This window comes from Plecotus auritus (assembly GCF_963455305.1).
Source record: "Plecotus auritus genome assembly, chromosome: 12".
Classification (NCBI taxonomy): Eukaryota; Metazoa; Chordata; class Mammalia; order Chiroptera; family Vespertilionidae; genus Plecotus; species Plecotus auritus.
In genome coordinates, this window is record NC_137778.1 from 14,793,595 (window position 1) to 14,812,707 (window position 19,113).

The 19,113-nt window shown below is 52.2% G+C and overlaps 1 protein-coding gene across 1 annotated transcript; it reads left to right on the forward strand.

Annotated features, from left to right (window-relative positions):
* The first annotated feature begins 6,671 nt into the window (after window positions 1-6,671).
* Window positions 6,672-14,318, forward strand: NENF (neudesin neurotrophic factor). Its single transcript, XM_080647710.1, has 4 exons — window positions 6,672-6,895; window positions 11,646-11,706; window positions 12,802-12,905; window positions 13,797-14,318. Exons 1-4 carry the CDS (start codon window positions 6,725-6,727, stop codon window positions 13,971-13,973), a joined length of 513 nt encoding a protein of 170 aa, XP_080503836.1. The 5' UTR covers window positions 6,672-6,724; the 3' UTR covers window positions 13,974-14,318.
* Window positions 14,319-19,113: the final 4,795 nt, after the last annotated feature.

The following is a 19,113-nucleotide window of genomic DNA, read 5'->3' on the forward strand; positions in this document are numbered from 1 at the left end:
GGGGCCGCGAGAGGGTTGCTGGGAAATGTAGTTCTGCGCGGAGGGCACTCCTCAGCACCCGAGCTTCAGCGAAGCCTGAGCTTACCCAGAACCAGGCACAACCCTGGAGTAAGCACGTGCTCTCTTTCTCCCTCACTTCCTCTCTTTGTTGAAGGGAGAGGGACGGAGACTATTACTGGAAAGTGGAACAAGGAACCCCAGGTCAGATGGGTAGGAGAGCCTAATCTATAATTGCAAGAGGAAGGTTATAACCGTAGTAAATATCTGAAGAACACTTTGTATGTTAAAAGCAATTTCACGCATTTAATGCCCTTGATCCTACCAGGACCCCCTGTCAGAGGGACATTTTTCTCCCTGTTTTACAGATGCGGAAATTGAGATACCTTGTTTCAGAAAGGATGGCGGGGAGGGCAGTGATCAAGTGAAGATTATTTAATCCAGGAATGGACTATAGAATCCAAGTTCTTTTCATTATTTCTGGGCAGATGCTTGGATTCCGAACCTCTAGGTTCTTGTCCTGGCTCTGCTCCTCTCCCTCAGGTTTTGTAATGCTCTGAGTGTTCCTCTCTTCGCCTTAGCAGAATGCAACTGCTAACCCTGTCCTGCTTCACAGGGCTTTCTGAGAGCCAAAATAGATCAGGCAGAAAAAACCCAAGGCGCTGTTCACCATGGCAGAAGCCTCACGCCCTGAATTTGGTGGAGAATTGGGCGTTTTCCCTGTGGCAGGGTGACCTGGGACCCCCTCCTGCCCACTGCCTGAACAGCTGTTCTGTGTGGCCGCCCTGGGCTGCTTAGTGGTGAAGCAGATAAAGGTTGCTTATGCCTTGGTGAATGCTGCTCTGTGTCACTGGCAGCTGCAGCTCTGCCACCTGCTGCACTCAGGCCACTCAGAGCCTCTTCCCTCCTCAGCGGCACCACAGTAGCACCAACCACATCGGAGCACCCTGGGCCTCCCAGTACATTAGCAATGGAAGGCCTCCATCATCTCTCCTGACTACCCTCCCCCACCCCAGGCTCTCTGCTCCCACATCTATTCAATGTGAGGATGCATAGAGCACCTAACACATTGTAGGCACTCAACAAACATTTGTTACATTTGTGACTGGAACACTCATTCCAGCCATTACATTTAACAATTCGCTTGCCAAAACAAATAGCAACGAACAACCATTAATTTCCTCACTGTATTAATACAAGGATGGTTGATAGAACAAGTCACGGAATCATAGAATTTTAGAGCTGGAAGGAACCAGAGAATTCTAGTCCAGCCCTATTATTCCCCTCTATCTTTGCTGATCTGACCAAACTGGAAAATGGCGGGCTCCCATTTTTGAAGGAGATAGTGACTAGCACAGTATTCAGCATGGCTTGTCAAATGCAATGTGCTGGGTACTGGAATAATGAATGAGTGGGTTACTCCAAGGCCCTTCCCCTTGTGGCTCTTCCATGCTGGAGTAGAGAGGCAGACCATGAAACATAGAATTTTCTGTCCTTGCTGTCCCAGGTCCCTTCCTTCCACTCCCTCGAGCACACACCAATCAGGCTTCATGCTGTCCACGTCACTGAAATGGTGCTTGTCATGGTCTCAAATGACCTCTGAGTTGTCAGATCAGATGGCCATCTCCCCACCCTCCTTGTTCTTCACCTATAAGCTGTGTTGGACTCAGCTGATTGTCCCCCTTCCTTGTACACTTTCCTCCCTTGCCTTAGAGAAACCTAACTCACTCGCTGCTCCTTCTAGGTCCCCTTTACTGGGTTGTCTTCATTGCTTCAACTCTACAGGTGGCAATGCTCAAACCAGATCTTTAATCCCCTTCCTAGGGTCTTGTCTAGTGAAGTGGTCTTCTCTATTCTCATGGTTTGAATGGCCATCTGTACCCTAAAGATTCCTGTTATGGACTGAACTGTGTCCCCCAAAAAGATATGTTGAAGTCCTAACCCCTGGTACCTCAGCATGTGACCTTATTTGGAAATAGGATTGTTGTGGATGTAATCAGTCAAGATGAGGTCGCTGCATGTCTTACAACTCGTGTCCTTACAAAAAGACGTAAGATGATGTAAAGAGAGACACAGAGAAAACGTCTTGTGATGACAGAAGCAGACTGCAGCGATGCAGCTGTAAGCCAAGGTGGCTTTCATCATTCACCTGTGGTTATAGGTCATGGCCTGGGAGGCCAAGCTCCATCCTGGGCCAAGAAGCCATCACCAGAGATTAGGAAGAGGCAAGGAAGCATTCTATCCAGTCTTAGAGGGAGCCTGACCCTGCTAATATTTTTATCTTGAATTTGTAGCCTCCAGAACTATGAGAGAATAACTTCCTGTTATTTTAAGCAGGCTAGCTTGTGGCATTTTGATATGGCAGTCCAGGAAACGAATACAATTCCCAACTGTATACAAGTGAGTAACTCCTCCAGCTCTCCCGAGCCCAGGCTCACTCCTCCAGCTGCCTGACACCTTCTTCATGGGACGTCCACCTGGCAGCAGCAGAGGGAAGCTACTGGAAGCATGGACCCCGCAACCAGACTGCCTGGTTCTAAGTCTCAGCTGTGCCCCTCTCCAGCTCTGTGATCTTGGGCACTTCCTCTCTCTGTGCCTCAGTTACTTCATACGGAAAATGGGAATTCAGGGAGCCCTCACTTAGTATCGTCGATGGGTTCTGCGACTCTAAGTGAAACAACATAAATGAAAAGCAATTTTACCATAGGCTATTGATATAAACGGGAGTTAACCGAGTCACCAGATGTCAAGTACTTGGAACACCATCTGCCACATCGTAAATAGTATGTTAGTGTTACTGGTTATTGCCGGGTTCAAAGCAACTTCCCTTCCCAAATCTTTCTCACTGTCATAAACGCCATCCTCCCATTTGCTCTGACCAAACTCTGCAGTCATTTTTGGTTTTTCCCTTTCTCTGACACCCCACATCTACATCAGCAAGTCCTGCGGGCTCTCCTTTAAACACTTCTTCAGAATCTGACCATATTTCACCACTGCCACCAACACCACCAGCATTTCTCATGGACTACTTCCAGGCACCTGCTAGCTGCTCTCTCTCCTTCCACCTTTGTACCCTGCGTTCTATTCCCAACACAGCTGCCAGGGAGAACCTGCTAAACCAAGTCATATGATGTCACTTCTCTGCTCCAACCCCACAAAGCCAAGGTCCGCACAGGGACCTGTATGGCCCAGTAGGAGCTGTCCAGCAGCCCCACCTCCCCTTACTCCTCCCCTTACTCTCTCAGCCTCCACATGGGGAGCCTAAGAGCCTTTGCACTGGCTGTTCTGGTCCCTGGGATGCTCGTATCCTGGGTATCTATGACTCACTTCCTCACTCCCTTCAGTTCTTTCTTTAAATATTATCTTATCAGCGGTGCCTCCTCTAAGCATCCTGTTGAAACAGCAAGCCCCATTGCCAAGAGTTCCCCTGCTTTATTTTTCTCCTGAGAGTGTACCGCCTTCTGACTTTTGTTTATTTCTAGTCTTCCTCAACTAGAATGTAATTCCCACGAAGGTGGGGTTCTTATGTATTTTATTCAGTGCTGTATCCCAGTGCCTGACACTTATTGGTACTTAAACAGTTCTTTGAATAAGCAAAATAATTCCATATAGTGCCAAAAGCTCTAAAGAAAATTTAAAAGGGGTATATGATAGAGACCAATAGGCAGCGGTGCGAGGTGCTGATCTATCTCTCGGGTGTCAAGAGAGGCCTCAGAATGGTAGTGACTTGTGAGCTGAGACGTGGATGGCAAGAAGGGGGCCAGCCATGATGACTTGCACCCCAGGCAGAAGGCACCAGTACAATCCAAAGGCCCAGGCTGGAACCCAAGCAGAAAGCAGGGTGCCTGGAGGGGACGGATGGAGGCCACACAGGAGACAGTCAGGGGGTGGGCAGCGGCCAGGTCCTGGAGGCTGGGTTGTGCTGATCCTGCGCTTGTTCGTTCTCAGATTTGGTCTCGGCTCTCAGCTCTGGGTTGCAGGGACTGGCCCTGCGGGCTGAGTTTCCATGGGGGTTCTGTCGAGGGGAAGCACTGCTGAGAGGCTGGAGGGGGTCAGGGCCAGGGAGCAGCCAGGGTTCTCTTTCCCTTGCTGTCTGCCCTCGCAGCTTCCCTCCATGGCCCAGCCCCTGCTTTTTTGTGGTTCTAGCTTCAGCCAGGTGACCCAGGCCCCCAGACTCTAACATCACCACCTCTTCCCTTGACTGGCAGGATGTTGCTAAACTTCCCAAGGCTGCTAATCTCAGGGTTGCTTCTCAGCCACTCTTACACTCAGAACAGTTTCGATTTCCCTTGCAGGGTACTGGCTGATTTGTTTGGAAAAACAAACCTGGGTTCAAGTAGACAAGGGCAATCAGGGGGGTCCCTGGAGGACTCCAGAGGGCGGCATATGAGCAGGCTATGAAGTTATAGACTTGTACTCAGCATCTTAGGGAGGGGGAAGCTAGATCTGATCAGGAGGAATTACAGGGAGTATCTTGGGGCTCAAAGGGGTTCCTAACTGGGAGGGCTGTAGAGAGAAAGGGTTTGAGCAGAGAAGTAGCACAGCATGCGCCAGAGATGTTATCAGGGCACGGGATGCAGCAGGTAGGGGAGGATATTCTATTCAAGGGTTTAGAAGGGCCTCTTCGAGCCTGGAGCGCCTGTGACACAGTGGGACATACATACTGCACGCCGCAGCTCACACCACCTTTTGCATGCATTTCCATTCTTAGTTTCCACACAACCCTATCAGGGAGGCGGCCGGCCTGTTAGTCATGGGGACATTGAGATTCAGAGGGTTTGTGGGCAGACCTGTTGAGGCCGCTCTGCAGGAGAGGCCCATTCTGCTGAATAAGAAAACCTGGTGCAGTCCCTGAGGGGGGTTGTTGCCTGGTGGTTGGGGGCAGACTCAGGGACACAGGGCCTGTGCTCCATCAGTCTTGGCTCTGTGACCTACTGTGTGACCTTGGACAAGGTATTAAGGTCTCTGCGCTTCAGTTTCATCATCTGAAAAATGGGCAATAACAGTAGTTCTTACCACATAGAGTTACAGTGAGGATGGCATGAGTTAATACATGTCAAAGTGCTGGACTAGTCTTTGGCACACAGTACACCCTGCACTGGTCTCCTTTGCCAGTTCTCCCAACCACAAAATGTTGGCAGGTCCCAAGAACTCAGTCCTCGGTCCCCTCCTTCTCCCTATGCACCTATACTTCCCTGACAATCTTTCATTCTGTGGCTTTACATACAATCTACATGCCAATGATTCCAAAATTTGCATCTCCAGCCCCCAATTCCAGACTCATACAGACAACTGACACTTCCACTTAGATATCTAAGTGTCTCTAACCCAACAGTCTGATCTCCCCAAACTAGCTCCTCCTACCATCACTCATACAGTGAGTGGCAACTGCATCCTTTCCGCTGCCCAGGCCAAAACCCTCAGGGTCATCCTTGACTCCTCTCTGCCACTCAGGCCTCACGTCTCATCCGGCAGCAAATCCTATGGGCCGCACCTTCGAAACATATGATAATTCAACCACCTCCGATGCTACCACCCTGGTCCAAGCCACCATTATCCCTTGCCTGGGTCATTGTGGTAGCTCTCTGCTTCAGCCTGTTCTCAACACAACAACCAGAGTCATTCTGTTAACATTGTAACTAATTCCTCTGTTCCGTTCACTCCCTGTAAAAGCCAAAGTCATTTAAAAATAAGCTGTGAGGCCCCCTGAGATCTGCCCCATTCCTCCCGTCCCCTTGACTCCCTCACCCCCTGACCGCCTACCCCTCTTCCCTCGCTGTTCCTCCATCAAGCAGGGCACTCTACTTCCTCAGCATTTATGCGCATGGCTGTGACTTGCCCTTCCCAGGGATCCCTCTCCCCTCCAGAACACGTCCCTCCCCCCCACCCCTCCCCTTAGATTTTTATACAAATACCATCCTCTCAGTGGGGCCTTCCCTGGTCAGCCAATTTCAAATTGCAACTCCCGATGTTCCCTATTTCTTTGCCTGCTTAATCCTCCCCCCCTGGGCCCCCCAACCCCGTACTCGTTGCCATCTAACATACTACTTATGTATCCTACTTCTTGTCTAACTGCCCGCAGAATGGAAGCTCCATGTGCACATGGATCAGTCCTGTCAGGGGCTACGTCACCAGGGACATCAGAAAGTGTGTGCTGAATAAATTCATGAAGGAAGCTTTGCACAAATGTTGGTTCTTAGGACCTCGGTGCATATCTGGGCCGTGCCCTACCCTTTGCAAACATCTCCTTGGGGACCCGAAATCTAAACACAGCTGGGAAGAAGAAAAAGAGTCTGCCCAAAGTACAAGTGGCACAATAAAGGGGACGTTCTAGTTCGTAAATACAGGGGTGGGCAAAAGTAGGTTCACAGTTGTGAGCACGCGAAACAGTTTTTCCACACGAACAACTGTAAACCTACTTTGCTCGCCCCTGCATGCCTTCCCGGGGCTGGAAAGTTGGGCTGTGGCATCTAAGCAGCCCATCAGGAACCACTGCACTACGTCGCTGTTTGGCTCCCGTTTCAGCCCGCAGTCAGGAGCGCTAGGTTGTAATCCTAGTTTGTTTCCAGCGGCGCGGACAGGCTGACTCCAGCCCCGGGCAGCGGGCTGCGGGCTGCGGGGCTGCGGGCGGCGGGAGCGCGCGGGGCGGGGCGGGGCGGGGCGGGGGCGGGCGGGGGCGCGCGGGCCCCGCCACCGGAGTCCCCTGGCCCTGCTCGGCGCGCTCAGCATGGCGGGCCCCTGGCTGCGACCGCTGGCCGCGCTTGCCCTGCTCCTGGTCCTGGCGCTGGCCCCGGGGCTGCCCGCAGTCCGGGCCGGGCAGACGCCGCGCCCGGCCGAGCGGGGGCCCCCGGTGCGGCTCTTCACGGAGGAGGAGCTGGCCCGCTACGGCGGGGAGGAGGTACGCGGGGAGCTCGGGCCGAGGCAGGGGAGGTGTGTGTGTGGGGGGGTGGGCCCGGGACCCAGAGGCCGCCCACACCGTCGGGGAGGCCTGGGCCGCGGCGGGCGCCCCCTCCCGGAGCCCGGGTTTGGAGCTGGGGCGCCTGGCCTGCCCGGCCTCCTCTCTCCAGGCCCCGATGGCCAACCAGGGATAAGGGGGAGTCCTCAGCAAACGAGGCGTCCAGCTTTCCCCCTTCACTAAACCAGAAGACCCCACTCCCTCTATCTTTTCTTCCCTCGAGCTGCCCTCTTGAGAGCACTTTGGCTGGTGGTCTGTAAGGAGCCTCGGAATTTTGGGGGGCAGACACTTCTGCCTACTCTTTGGGGGGAGTGGCAGGGGAGGGAGGGAGAGAGGGAGGGAAACAAAGCCTGCTCCTGGGTCAGGCGGGAATTGGGGCTCGCCCAGGGGTGATCCAGGCTTTCCCTGCACTTCGTCTTCCTGTCCCTATGTCCCAGGCCTCCTCTGCAGCTGACTCCTCAAACCTGCTCCTCGCGCCTGTGCCCTTGAGGCCGAAATTCGCTGCTCCAGACTCCCCGTGTCCTTCTCTCTTGTCCTAGGCTGTGGGTCCTTACCACATCGCTGTAACCTTACTCTGAGTACAACCTTATGCCGAGTCCAGTCCTACTAATAAATCTCTAAACATGGGGGAGATCTGGAGGGGCCCCAGCGCAGAACCCAAGGAGAGAGAGTTCAGTGTGGAGGGTATGAGCAGCAGCACTACCAGGGGCTGCAGGGTGGGGACTGGGGGAAAACCTTTGGTTTTTTAAGCTAATGTAATGGATTGATAGTAACTGAGGGAAGGAGAGAGGGAAGCTTGAGCTGGAAACAGGGTAAGCAAAGAATATTTTGGGTAGGGGACCCATTGGATGTTTGTAGGCAGAGGAAGGGAGGAGGGGCAGTTGAAATTGGTCTATGACAACAGTACGATTGAAATTTCTTTTGAGAGCCGAACACCGACTTCTGCGCATGGGCCACGAAGTTTCAATCGCACTGTACATGCGCGCCCGCACTTGGTATTTTGTGGAAGAGCCACACTCAAGGGGCCAAAGAGCCGCATGTGGCTCGCGAGCCGCAGTTTGCCGACCACTGGTCTATGTGATCATGGGGCTGGCTAGGCAAGTCTAAGATCTGTAGGGCAGGCTGTAGGAAGGGCGGCCGGGAACCTGAGCTGGAGCTGATGCCGCAGCCCACAGTGGGCTCACTTCTTCCTTAGGAAAATCTCAAAGTCTATCCTTAAGGCCTTTCAACTGATGTAAGCAGTGCCCCCAGATTATCCAGGACAGTCTCCTTTACATAAAATCAACCGACTGTTGATGTTAGTCACATTTACAAAATACCTTCACAGCAACACCTCCGTGTTTGGTTGAATGACCATCATAATGACTGTAATAAGAGTTCTTACTCTAGCCTGGCTGGTGTGCCTCAGTGGTTGAACATCCACCTATGAACCAGGAGGTCACGGGCGTTTTTCTGGTCAGGGCACATGCCCGGGTTGCTAGTTTGATCCCCAAAAGGGGGCATGCAGGAGGCTGCCAATCAATGATTCTCTCTCATCCTTGATGTTTATCCCTCTCTCTCTTCCTCTCTAAAAATCAATAAAACATATTTATGTATTTTATAAATGTAGAGTTCCCACTCTATATAGATTTTGGGGGTGGGTGGGAATTAAATGAGATGGTGATGTGCGAAGTGCTTAGCATAGGCCAGGTGTAGTCTCAGCATGGTAAGCCTAAATAAATCTAACTGCTATTACTTTATTAATTATTAAAGATATATTGCCCTAACTGGTTTGGCTCAGTGGATAGAGTGTCGGCCTGCGGACTGAAGGGTCCCAGGTTCGATTCCGGCCAAGGGCATGTACCTTGGTTGCGGGCACATCCCCAGTAGGGGGTGTGCAGGAGGCAGCTGATGGATGTTTCTCTCTCATCGATGTTTCTAACTCTCTATCCCTCTCCCTTCCTCTCTGTAAAAAAATCAATAAAAATATATTTTAAAAAAATAAACTGTGACTTCCTGTTAAAAAAAAAAAAAGATATAAGCAAAAGGCGGTATAACAGGTCCACAGTCTTATGCAATTCAGAAACTGAATGAGCTCTGAAGACCAGAAGGTTTTTCTAAAAGGTCATTGGACAGCAAAACTCAATCTGATCTGAACTCCTTTGGCGATGGGACCGTGCTAGAGCTGATGAGTCTATAGTCTCCGTTTATCCTACTTAGTATGAATATGCATGTTCATGCTTTACTGTGGAAATATTAATATAGTTGATTATGGGGTGCTGCCTTGGGCCCTCTGTAGGTGTCATGGTCTGTGCCCCATAATACCTTTCTGAAATCTGACAAATTCTGAATTCCAAACATAGCTGACCCCCAAAAGTTTCTGCTGTGAGATCGTGGGCTTGTATAACAAGTCTTCCTGAAACATCTAGCAATGAATGTCTTACTTCTACTACAGCCTTCTTGGATGAGAGCCAAGGCGGCAGACCACCTGTGCCATCCCGCTTTCTGCTGTGTGGTTTGTGGCCAGAGCTCGGGCACCCAGGCAGGGAGCTGCACAGCGTCTCCAGTGGAGGCTCCAGGTTGTAAATCATGGGAGACGGGGCCCTGGCTGCTGGCCTTGCACAGAGCCACACTGTGCTCTGGGTCTTCCGCATGAGGCCCTGACCCAGTGTCCTCCTTTGGGGCCTTTTAGGTCCTCAGAGTGAGTCCCTCTCACGGGGGAGTATGAAAATAGCTCTACTTGCCCTTCTGACATAAACGAGTCCTCCGAAAGCCTGCTGAGCATCGGCCTCCTTGGTGCCTCTTCAGAGTCCATTCTCCCAGAATTTGTGCTCAGTCGCCAGCTCTAGTGGAATCTGTGCTGGGGGGTGGGTGGGGCACGAGAATACTTGTCTTCTGCCGTCTTCCTCCTAAAGCTTTACCGTAGTGAAGAGTGGGACTGAACATCCTCCAAAAGGAGCTTCTGGACAGACATTAATACAGACAGTGAAGGCTGTTGGGTAGAGACAGGTGAATGAAGCGGGGAACCACCCTCTAATTATACCATAGAAGGAAGGCTTGTAGACATATTGGCGGGGCATCCAACACACGCAGCACTGAAACAGCAGTTCCATGAATTCCATGCAACAGGCTTGTTCTTTCCATGTGTGATGCACTCCGATGGTTTCCATTTCCTGTTCTTAAACTTTTCTATTTCATTAAAAAAATTTATTGATAAATTACTACCTTGATTCCATGATCCACCAATAGGTTGCCAATACCCATTGCAGTTAAAAAGCAAAACCTGGGCTTAGACCCTTGGAGGGCCCAATTAGTTTTGTGGAAGAAAACATCCCCAGCAATTTCCTCATTTCCAAGGAGAAGAGTCATCCGTGAGGAGCTTCTGCTCTGTTCCCACCTGCTGGGTCCTGCCATCCCGCCTGCGCCCAAGCTCCTGGCCTCTCCCTCCCAGCTGTGGAAGAAGCCCTCCCTCTTCTGCCCGCTGCTCAGTGTCCCCTTGTCACAGTGGCACACGTGGCCCTGCTTGACCACAGCAGGGAGGAAGGCCAGATGGTAGGGCAAGCCCAAGGCCCAGCAGAAAGGTGAAAACTTGCTCCACTCTGCAGGTGGTCCTCCGATTCCCTTCCATCTGGGCCCCTCTGACCCACTCCCTGTGTCTTTCCTCGTGGTCCTGGGTCATGAAGTTCCCAGGATACACTCCCCCTGTCCTGGTCACAGACATGCGCACTGTCCCTGTGTTTGTGTCCGCTGGTCAGGCAGGCCAGAGAGTGGACTGGGGCTTGGGTTTCGAGGCTCCAGGTTCCAGAACACTTGCTCTCCCTCTCACTGGCTCTGTGACGCTGGGCAAATATATAACCCCATTTTTAAGCAATCACGTCGAGGAATAAATAATCACAGTGAAGGAGAGGCAGAAGATCATCCCAAAGAAAATGCAGTCTGCCAGCTGGCTAAGTCGTGCCATTTAAAACAAGATGAGGTAGAGCAAGCGTTCTGGAACCTGGAGCCTCGGAACCAAGTCAACAGCAATTCTGGGGACTGTTTGTAGGAGCTCATTAGGGAATAACAGCAGCACCCACTACTGGACTTCTGTACACCCTTTCCTTCAGCATCTGCAAGGTCAGTGGGTGCTATTCCTACTTAACAGCTAGAGAAACGGACGCCTCAGAAGTTATGTGATTCCGGCCAAGGGCATATGCCCAGGTTGTGGGCTTGATCCCCAATGTGGAGCGTGCAGGAGGCAGCCAACCAATGATTCTCTCTCATCATTGATGTTTCCATCTCTCCCTCTCCCTTCCTCTCTGAAATCAATAAAATATATTTAAAAAAAATAAGCAAAACATAAAATAGATAATTTACACTGACGATGTCCATGTATATATATTTTCATTTTCTTTAACGAAGATGAAAGAAAATTTGGAATGATTTAAATAATTCATCATTTAATATTCTTTAAATTTTTTACCTACATAGAGTTGCTTCAGTTCCTGTGTTTTTTGTTTTTTAAAAAGAATGGCATAGCCATGGGCTTGTCGTGATATTTCTAACTCTTCCAAGTTCTTGTGAGTGGGCACGCCGAGGACGCCTTACAGCTGCTTTGTGACTCTACCAACTCCTCTCCTCTCTGCACAGCCCAGGAGGGAAGAGATTTTACTGACTTGAGCTGGAAAAGCTGGGCTCTTCGCCTCCTCCTCACAGCTTCTCTCCTGCTTTCTAGGAAGATCAGCCCATCTACATGGCGGTGAAGGGCGTGGTGTTTGATGTCACTTCTGGGAAGGGTAAGTGGCTTGGCTTTCTGAGTCCTTACTTCTGGGGAGCTCGGCAGGGTGGGCCCTGGAGGGGTGAGGAGAGGGAGGGAACTCGGGGCAAGTCCTTTGCCCCCAGATGGAGGGCACAAGCTTTGCCAGTGTTAGACAGATTTTTCCTAATAATGCCAATCTCCTGTTCAAAGCCTTCCCTGGCTCCCATTTCCTATGGAATCAAATCTATATTTAATGATTTACCCTAGTTGAAGCAATGAGAGGAAAAATGTTACAAAGAGGGGATCGTAGAACATTTTAATGCCATGTCATGGTTTCCCAACTGGTAACTACAAATGCTATGGAAGTAGTTTTGTCATGGTTCATTGTCTGATACCAAACAAAGGATGTGGAATGGAAATAAACTTAGATTCTACCAACATTTTTTTTTAATCCTCACCCAAGGATATTTTTCCCATTACTTTTTTAGAGAGTGAATGGAAAGGGGGTGAGGGGGGAGAGAAACATCGATTTGACCAGGAATCAAACCTGAGACCTTTTGGTTTGTGGGCTGATGCTCTAACCACTGAGCAACCGGCCGGGGTGATTCTCCCAACGTTTAAGAAAACTGAACATTTTTCTTGTTTGGATTTTAAATATATTTTTTTAAAATATATTTTATTGATATTTTATAGAGAGGAAGGGAGAGGGATAGAGAGCTAGAAACATGGATGAGAGAGAAACATCCATCAGCTGCCTCCTGCACACCTCCCACTGGGGATGTGCCCGCAACCAAGGTACATGCCCTTGACCGGAATCGAACCTGGGACCCTTCAGTCCGCAGGCCGACGCTCTATCCACTGAGCCAAACCGGTTTCGGCAGATTTTAAATATTTTTAAGAGATTATTTTTGTATCTCAGCCCAGCAATGTGCTACTCATTCCATATTCTGAATTACTCGAATCCAAACTGATGACTGGGGGTTACTGCCTTCCCTCTCCTCAGGCCTGGAGCCTTTCTTAGGATCGGTTGGATCTCAGACCCCCAGCCCCTCCGGCCACTGCCATATGCAACCTCCTGGCTGCCCTGCGTGCACATCCACACTCACACCCCGCTCCTTCCTCCCCACTTCAGAGTTTTATGGACGAGGAGCCCCCTACAATGCCTTGGCCGGGAAGGACTCCACCAGAGGAGTAGCCAAGATGTCCCTGGATCCTGCAGACCTCACCCATGACACTGTGAGCCAGATTCTGAGCTTCTGTCTAGTGTTCCACCCCCTTGGCCATGGCCTGCCTCCCTCCCTCCCTCCCCCTCTCCCCCTCCCTCCCTCCAGGAAAGCTTCCTAACTAGCCTGCATTCCAGTCCACTTGGTGTGGCGGCCAACTGTTTTCTTGAAGTAGATATCCTACAGTGCCACTCCTGGTCAGAAACCTTCCGTGGCTCCCCAGGGTCAAGTCCAAACTCGTGAACTCGTGATCATGTTCAGGGAGCGTCACAGTTTGGCTCCAGCCGGCGTTGGCAGCCCCAGCCCTGACAGTCTGCACTGCCACCCCCGCCTCCTACAGATTTGCTGTTGGTCTCAGGGACCCCCTCCCCAGGCCACCCTCGGTAGCTCAGGGGATGAAGGGGGTTGAGAAGCTGAGTCTCCCCCACGCTCACATTTCTGTGGAGAAGGAAGCATGAACTAAAACCACCTCAGTGCTTGTGTAATCCCAACAGAAAGGCTGGCCTTCACCCAGCTGTGCTCTGATGAGCCAAACTCTTAACCGCCACATTACAGAAACAAATTAAGAACTTAGGAGGGTGTATAAATCTATAATGGGAGGACATAGGGAGCCGTGGAATGAACCAGTGCACCCCCGTCCTGTCCCAGGCTGGGTGTCCTCTGGAGTCCTGAATTCCTACATTAGTCTAACAGAAAAACACAATGAAGCCATTGCGCCCCCCCCCCCGCCCCCACATCACTCCCCACCCCACAGGGCTGTCGCTTACTAAGTCAGTGGTCCATTATTTGGTTTGTTGAGGTGTTTCTTTCTCTTGCACAAGGAGTGGGGGGTGGCAAGAGGCATTGCCAAACATGATTGCCTCATTCCCACCCCCCACCCGTTTCTTGGGTTTTTCTCCTCAAGACGGGCCTCACGGCCGAGGAGCTGAAAGCCCTGGATGACGTCTTCACCAAAGTGTACAAAGCCAAATATCCCATCGTCGGCTACACGGCCCGAAGAATCCTCAACGAGGACGGCAGCCCCAACCTGGACTTCAAGCCCGAAGACCAGCCCCATTTTGACATAAAGGACGAGCTCTGATGTTCTGTCTGTAGGAGCAGATTCTTGGGAGGGTGAGGCAGAGAGACACTTGGGGGCGAAGTCTACAAAATCGGCTGCGTGGCTCTCTGGTCACCTGGGTCTGAATAAAGCAGACGTCTGACCGGGAACCCGAATGCCTTTACTGTCCTGGGTCATGTGCTCTGTCCACCTGGGTCTCCTGCCCACATGCCAGCCCGGATGGTAATAACAGCCTCTAAGCGTCCCTCTGGGTGGTTGAATTAACCAGTGACTTTTATTTCTTCTTTATATTTTTCTGTACTTGCCAAATTTCTTACTGTGATCATGTTGGCTTTAGAATAAGCACAGAAATAAACTTATTTTCACAAAAGAATTTTCCACAGATGCCCTCTCCTTGGAGCCTCATCAGCACCACTTAGAAGGGGGAGCCTCCTGCTGTCTCCCCTGCCTGTGAGGGGAACCGGGCAGCAGGGGGCACCCACGAGCTGAGAGCCGAGGGGTAGGTAGATGATAAAGGGAGAGGGAGGTAGTAAAGGGTCTGGCTTTCCTCCATGGCCAGGAGAGAGTGAACTGGTTCAGCCCCATCTGTAGCTGGAAAGTGGTGAGGAGGGCTAGGGTCCATTGTGGGCAGAGCCTGGCCTGGAGGTCATTCCAAGGACAGTGAAGGACACCCAACACACTAGACTTGGGTCTGATTTCATAAGGAAATCCCTTTTGAAGGAGGATTTCCCCCTTTAATGGACATTTGCTCATGTCCAGAGTTATTTTTAAATTTGTGGTTGTCACGAATGGTCTCTGGTGCCCAGGATGTTGTTGAACATCCTACAGTGCACAAGACAGTCCTCCATGATAAGCAGTTATCTGGTCCAAAATGTCAGATGTGCTGAGGTTGAGGATCCCTGTTATAGATTCATCCTGGAGATTTTATAGTAGAGATGAATTTCTTTGACACAAAAACTTAGTCTTTTATTAAAATAAACTAGAGGCCCGGTGCACGAAATTCATGCACGGGGGCGAGGGGTGGTGTCCCTCAGCCCAGCCTGCACCCTCTCCAATCTAGGACCCCTTGAGGGATGTCTGACCGCCCGTTTAGGCCCGATCCCACTGGACATCCCACTCACAATCCAGGCCTGGTCCCCCCCAACTGCCCTCCCCTGCAGGCCTGGTCCCCCCCAACTGCCCTCCTTTGCTGGCCCAGTCACCCCAAACTGCCCTCCCTGCTGGCCTGATCACCCACAACTGCCCTCCCCTGCAGGCCTGGTCCCCCCCAACTGCCCTCCTTTGCTGGCCCAGTCACCCCAAACTGCCCTCCCTGCTGGCCTGATCACCCACAACTGCCCTCCCCTGCAGGCCTGGTCCCCCCCAACTGCCCTCCCCTGCAGGCCTGGTCCCCCCCAACTGCCCTCCTTTGCTGGCCCAGTCACCCCAAACTGCCCTCCCTGCTGGCCTGATCACCCACAACTGCCCTCCTCTGCTGGCCTGGTCACCCCTAACTTCCCACAACTGCCATCCCCTGCAGGCCATCTTGTGGTGGCCATCTTGTGTCCACATGGGGGCAACCATCTTTGACCACATGGGGGCGGCCATCTTGTGTCTTGGTGTGCTGGTCAATTTGCATATTACTCTTTTATTACATAGGATAGCAGATACCCCCAAAAGAGAATTTGTACATTAAGCAGCAGAATCTCCTAGGGAGACTGGTCAGAATGTTGATTCCAGGCCCCAGGTAGTTCTAGAACATGGCCTGCAAACTTCATTTAAAAAAAAAAAAAGGTTCTTATTTATTTTACAGAGGAAGGGAGAGAGAGAGAAACATCAATCGGCTGCCTCCTGCACACCCCCTACTGGGGATTGAGCCTGCAACACGGGCATGGGCCCTAACCAGGAATCAAACCGGTGACCTTTTGGTGCATGGGACATGCTCAACCAACTGAGCCTCAGTGGCCAGGGCTTGGAACTGCATTTTTAACGAGCTCCCAGGAGATTGTGATACAGATGGGCCCAGAAGTACTAGGAGAAAGGCCGCCTTTTGCCTCACCAATCCCCTCGGGAGAACTTTCTGAGGACCAGGTTTGACTTCTGCTTTACTCTTTAGTGTGTCCAGACTAGAGAGTTTAACGGTGAATTCCTGGGTCCCACTCAGGAAGCTGGGAGCTTGATGGCCATCCAAGACTAACGGGCCTGGAACTTATTAAGCAGAATTCTTTGGCTTGGAATTCAGGCTGAAATTGTTCATGTGGCCGAGGTAGTCCTCACTGGGATTTTCTGCCCCAAAACAAATGATGTAGCAATGTATACAAATGGTGAGAAGTCCTCAGAACACTTAAGAGATGACTCACGTATGTGCCACCATTTCCTGCATCACGAAGCAGCGTGTGGGCTAGGACTCCATTCCTTAGGGCCCATCTCTGCAGAGTGGGCAAGGCCTCCACCGTCAGGACCTGGGAATGGCCCAAGACCACTGTTTCCCCACTCCCTGCTCCTTCCCCCAGGACCTGGAGCTCTGCCCATTCCCTGCCCTGCACTTTACAGGCCTCCTGCACCCCAGTAAGGGTCTTTTCTGAATGAGAGTCTCATGTGGAGACCCCAGATAGCCTTGACCAGGACCAAGCACACAGAAACCCGGGCAGCCCGAACAGGCTCCACACGGCGGTGCAGCGCAGGGGAGGGACACAGGCTGGCCGGGGGATTTACATCATTGTGCGTCTGCAGGACCCAAAGAAAGAAACAAGATCCCGGAGCTCACAGCCTGCTGTCTGTTGGCCCCTACTTCCACATCTACTTGTCATTTTTTATTTTTATTTTTTTGCTTTAAAGGATTATATTTCCTTCTTACAAGACTCAATCCAGACGCACCTCTGCCAGGAAGCCTTCCCCTCCTCTGGGGTCCCTGGCAGCTGACACCCACTTTGCTGTAATTTCCTACTTATGAGCCTGTCTCCCCGAAACAGGGAGAGCCTCATATAGGGTGGCCAACCTTTCTGGACTTCCCAGGTTCTGCACTGGAAGTCCCGCATCCCAGGAAACCCCTTGGTCCTGAGCCAACCTAGCACAATGCCCAGCACCTCCTGTGTTTGACAAAATGAATGAATGAATGAATGAATGAATGCACTGGTACCCTCACACCCAGGTCACCCCTCTCCCTGGTGACCTCCTCCCACGCATACTCAGGGATGTGGGTCTGAATCCCGAACCCCTTCCTGGGGCATCAGAACAGCTGCCAACCTCCAGCCAAGGTCTCCAGCCCAGCCTGGTGGGCATTGCTTTCAGGATCACTCCTGGACCTACCACACCTGAGCCTTTCCACAGCCTTGTCATGTGGGGAACATATAAAAATAGTAAGTGGTTTCCCTAGCAACCACCATAGCAGATGGTAACTAGCATGGACAGTCTGAGAAAGCCTTGAGGCTGGGAGGAAAGAAAACCCTCCCCCAAGGTAACTATCCCGTCCCGTCCCATCCCATCCCATCCCATCCCATCCCATCCCATCCCATCCCATCCCGCCAGGTAGGGGCTGACTGAGCTGCCTCTCCTCTTGTGGCTTCCTGCAGACCCGCTCTGAAGCCCGCTCAGACTTCATCCCTGCCAGTCCCTGCGTGGCTGCCCGCCCCTCCCTGTGGGGTCACCGAGGTCCTCCTCTGATTGCCGGGCCCAGCCCAGGGCTTCACTTCAGGAGCCACCCGCCCGAGACTCGGCCTTGCTGCAGAGACTTGGCCTAGTATCAGGTGTGCCCATTGTGCCGGGCCTGTCCAGACCTCACCTGGGCTGTCTGGGCCTCTGCCCAGGTCTTCAGTGCCCTGGCTCTGGGCCCAGCTCCACCCTCCAGGCAGGCCCAGGGCCTTGTTCTTCCAACCCTCCCCCTCAGCTCAATCTAGGCCCTGCTTGAGACCCTGCTCTGGTCACCACCACGACTCCCCTCTAGGAGGAGGAGAAGGCTGGGGCTCCCAGGCTGAGATTCTGGAGGCCCCTGGGGGTGGGAGTCGGGGGCACAAGCTGTGGAGGGCGCTGGGGGAGGAGAACTGAAAAGCGTTGCCAACAGGGTGAAGCAGAGTGAGCTGCAGACGGAGGGAAGCAGGGCTCTCGGAACCGAGAGGGAAAACCCAGTGGCTGAGCGAGGTCGGAGGCAGAGCCTGGAGTGGGACCCTGCGGTGTCCTGTGTCCCAGAGTGGAAGCCCAGGTCCCCAGCGGGTGTGGGGGGTGGTCCTATTTGGAGCTGGCCTGGTCACTCACGCTCTTGTTGTCTTGTTGGTGAGCTTCCCTCTCATCCCCACTTCCTGGGCTATTCAGTTTGCTGTATCTTCTTGGCTTGTGAGCAAGCCCACCCTGTACTTGTCCCACCAAGCCAAACCTGCTTCCTGCATCCTCTACCCACTTACCCCATTAGTGGGTGTTGCTGTGGCCCAGTGGGCCCCTTGTCCACACCCACTGCTGTGTCGATGACGATTTCGATGGTGGCACTTCACTGCGCTAGGCCTGAGCCTTGGGGCCGACACTCAGTATTTGCTCTTTCATTTGATCCTGGGCAAGGGGGTATGAACATTTTACAGATGACAAACTAGGTCTCAGGAAGGAGAGGTAACTCGCCAGGGAAACCATGCCTCTCACGACTAATAGGTCCTAGAGCTGGGCTCCAACGCATGTCTCACTCTGTTCCACTCTGCTCATTATACCCGAAGATCCAGTCTGCTGGGGAGGCCCACCCCAGGGCAGGAATTAGGACGCAGGACGCTGGACTGTAGCAGAGACTCTGAAATTCCTGGCCTTCTCTTGAAAAAAGTTCTCTTGGACTAAGGACATGTGAAGGAAGGCAGTGTGATCCAGGCCCACCTGTGGGAGCTCCCAGCCTGATGGACAGGAGCGGGTAAGGATGGCCATGGGGCTAGTGACACTCACCTGGAGGACAGGTGAGCTATGGCTGGGGGCTGCGTGGGCCCACCTGCCCCATATTCCTGGTGCTGCCACCCAGGGCCCCAGGGAAAGGTGACCTCAGCATTGGGCAGCCTTTCACTACCTGGGGCCCTGAAACACAACCACTGCCTTTCTGTTTGAGCCTCTCACTTCCCCTTTCCCATTTAGTCATGACCCGCCCCCTAACCATCAGCCATAACCCTCTCTCTGATCTGTCACTCCACACTCTCTCACCATTCCCTCAAAGCTCAGG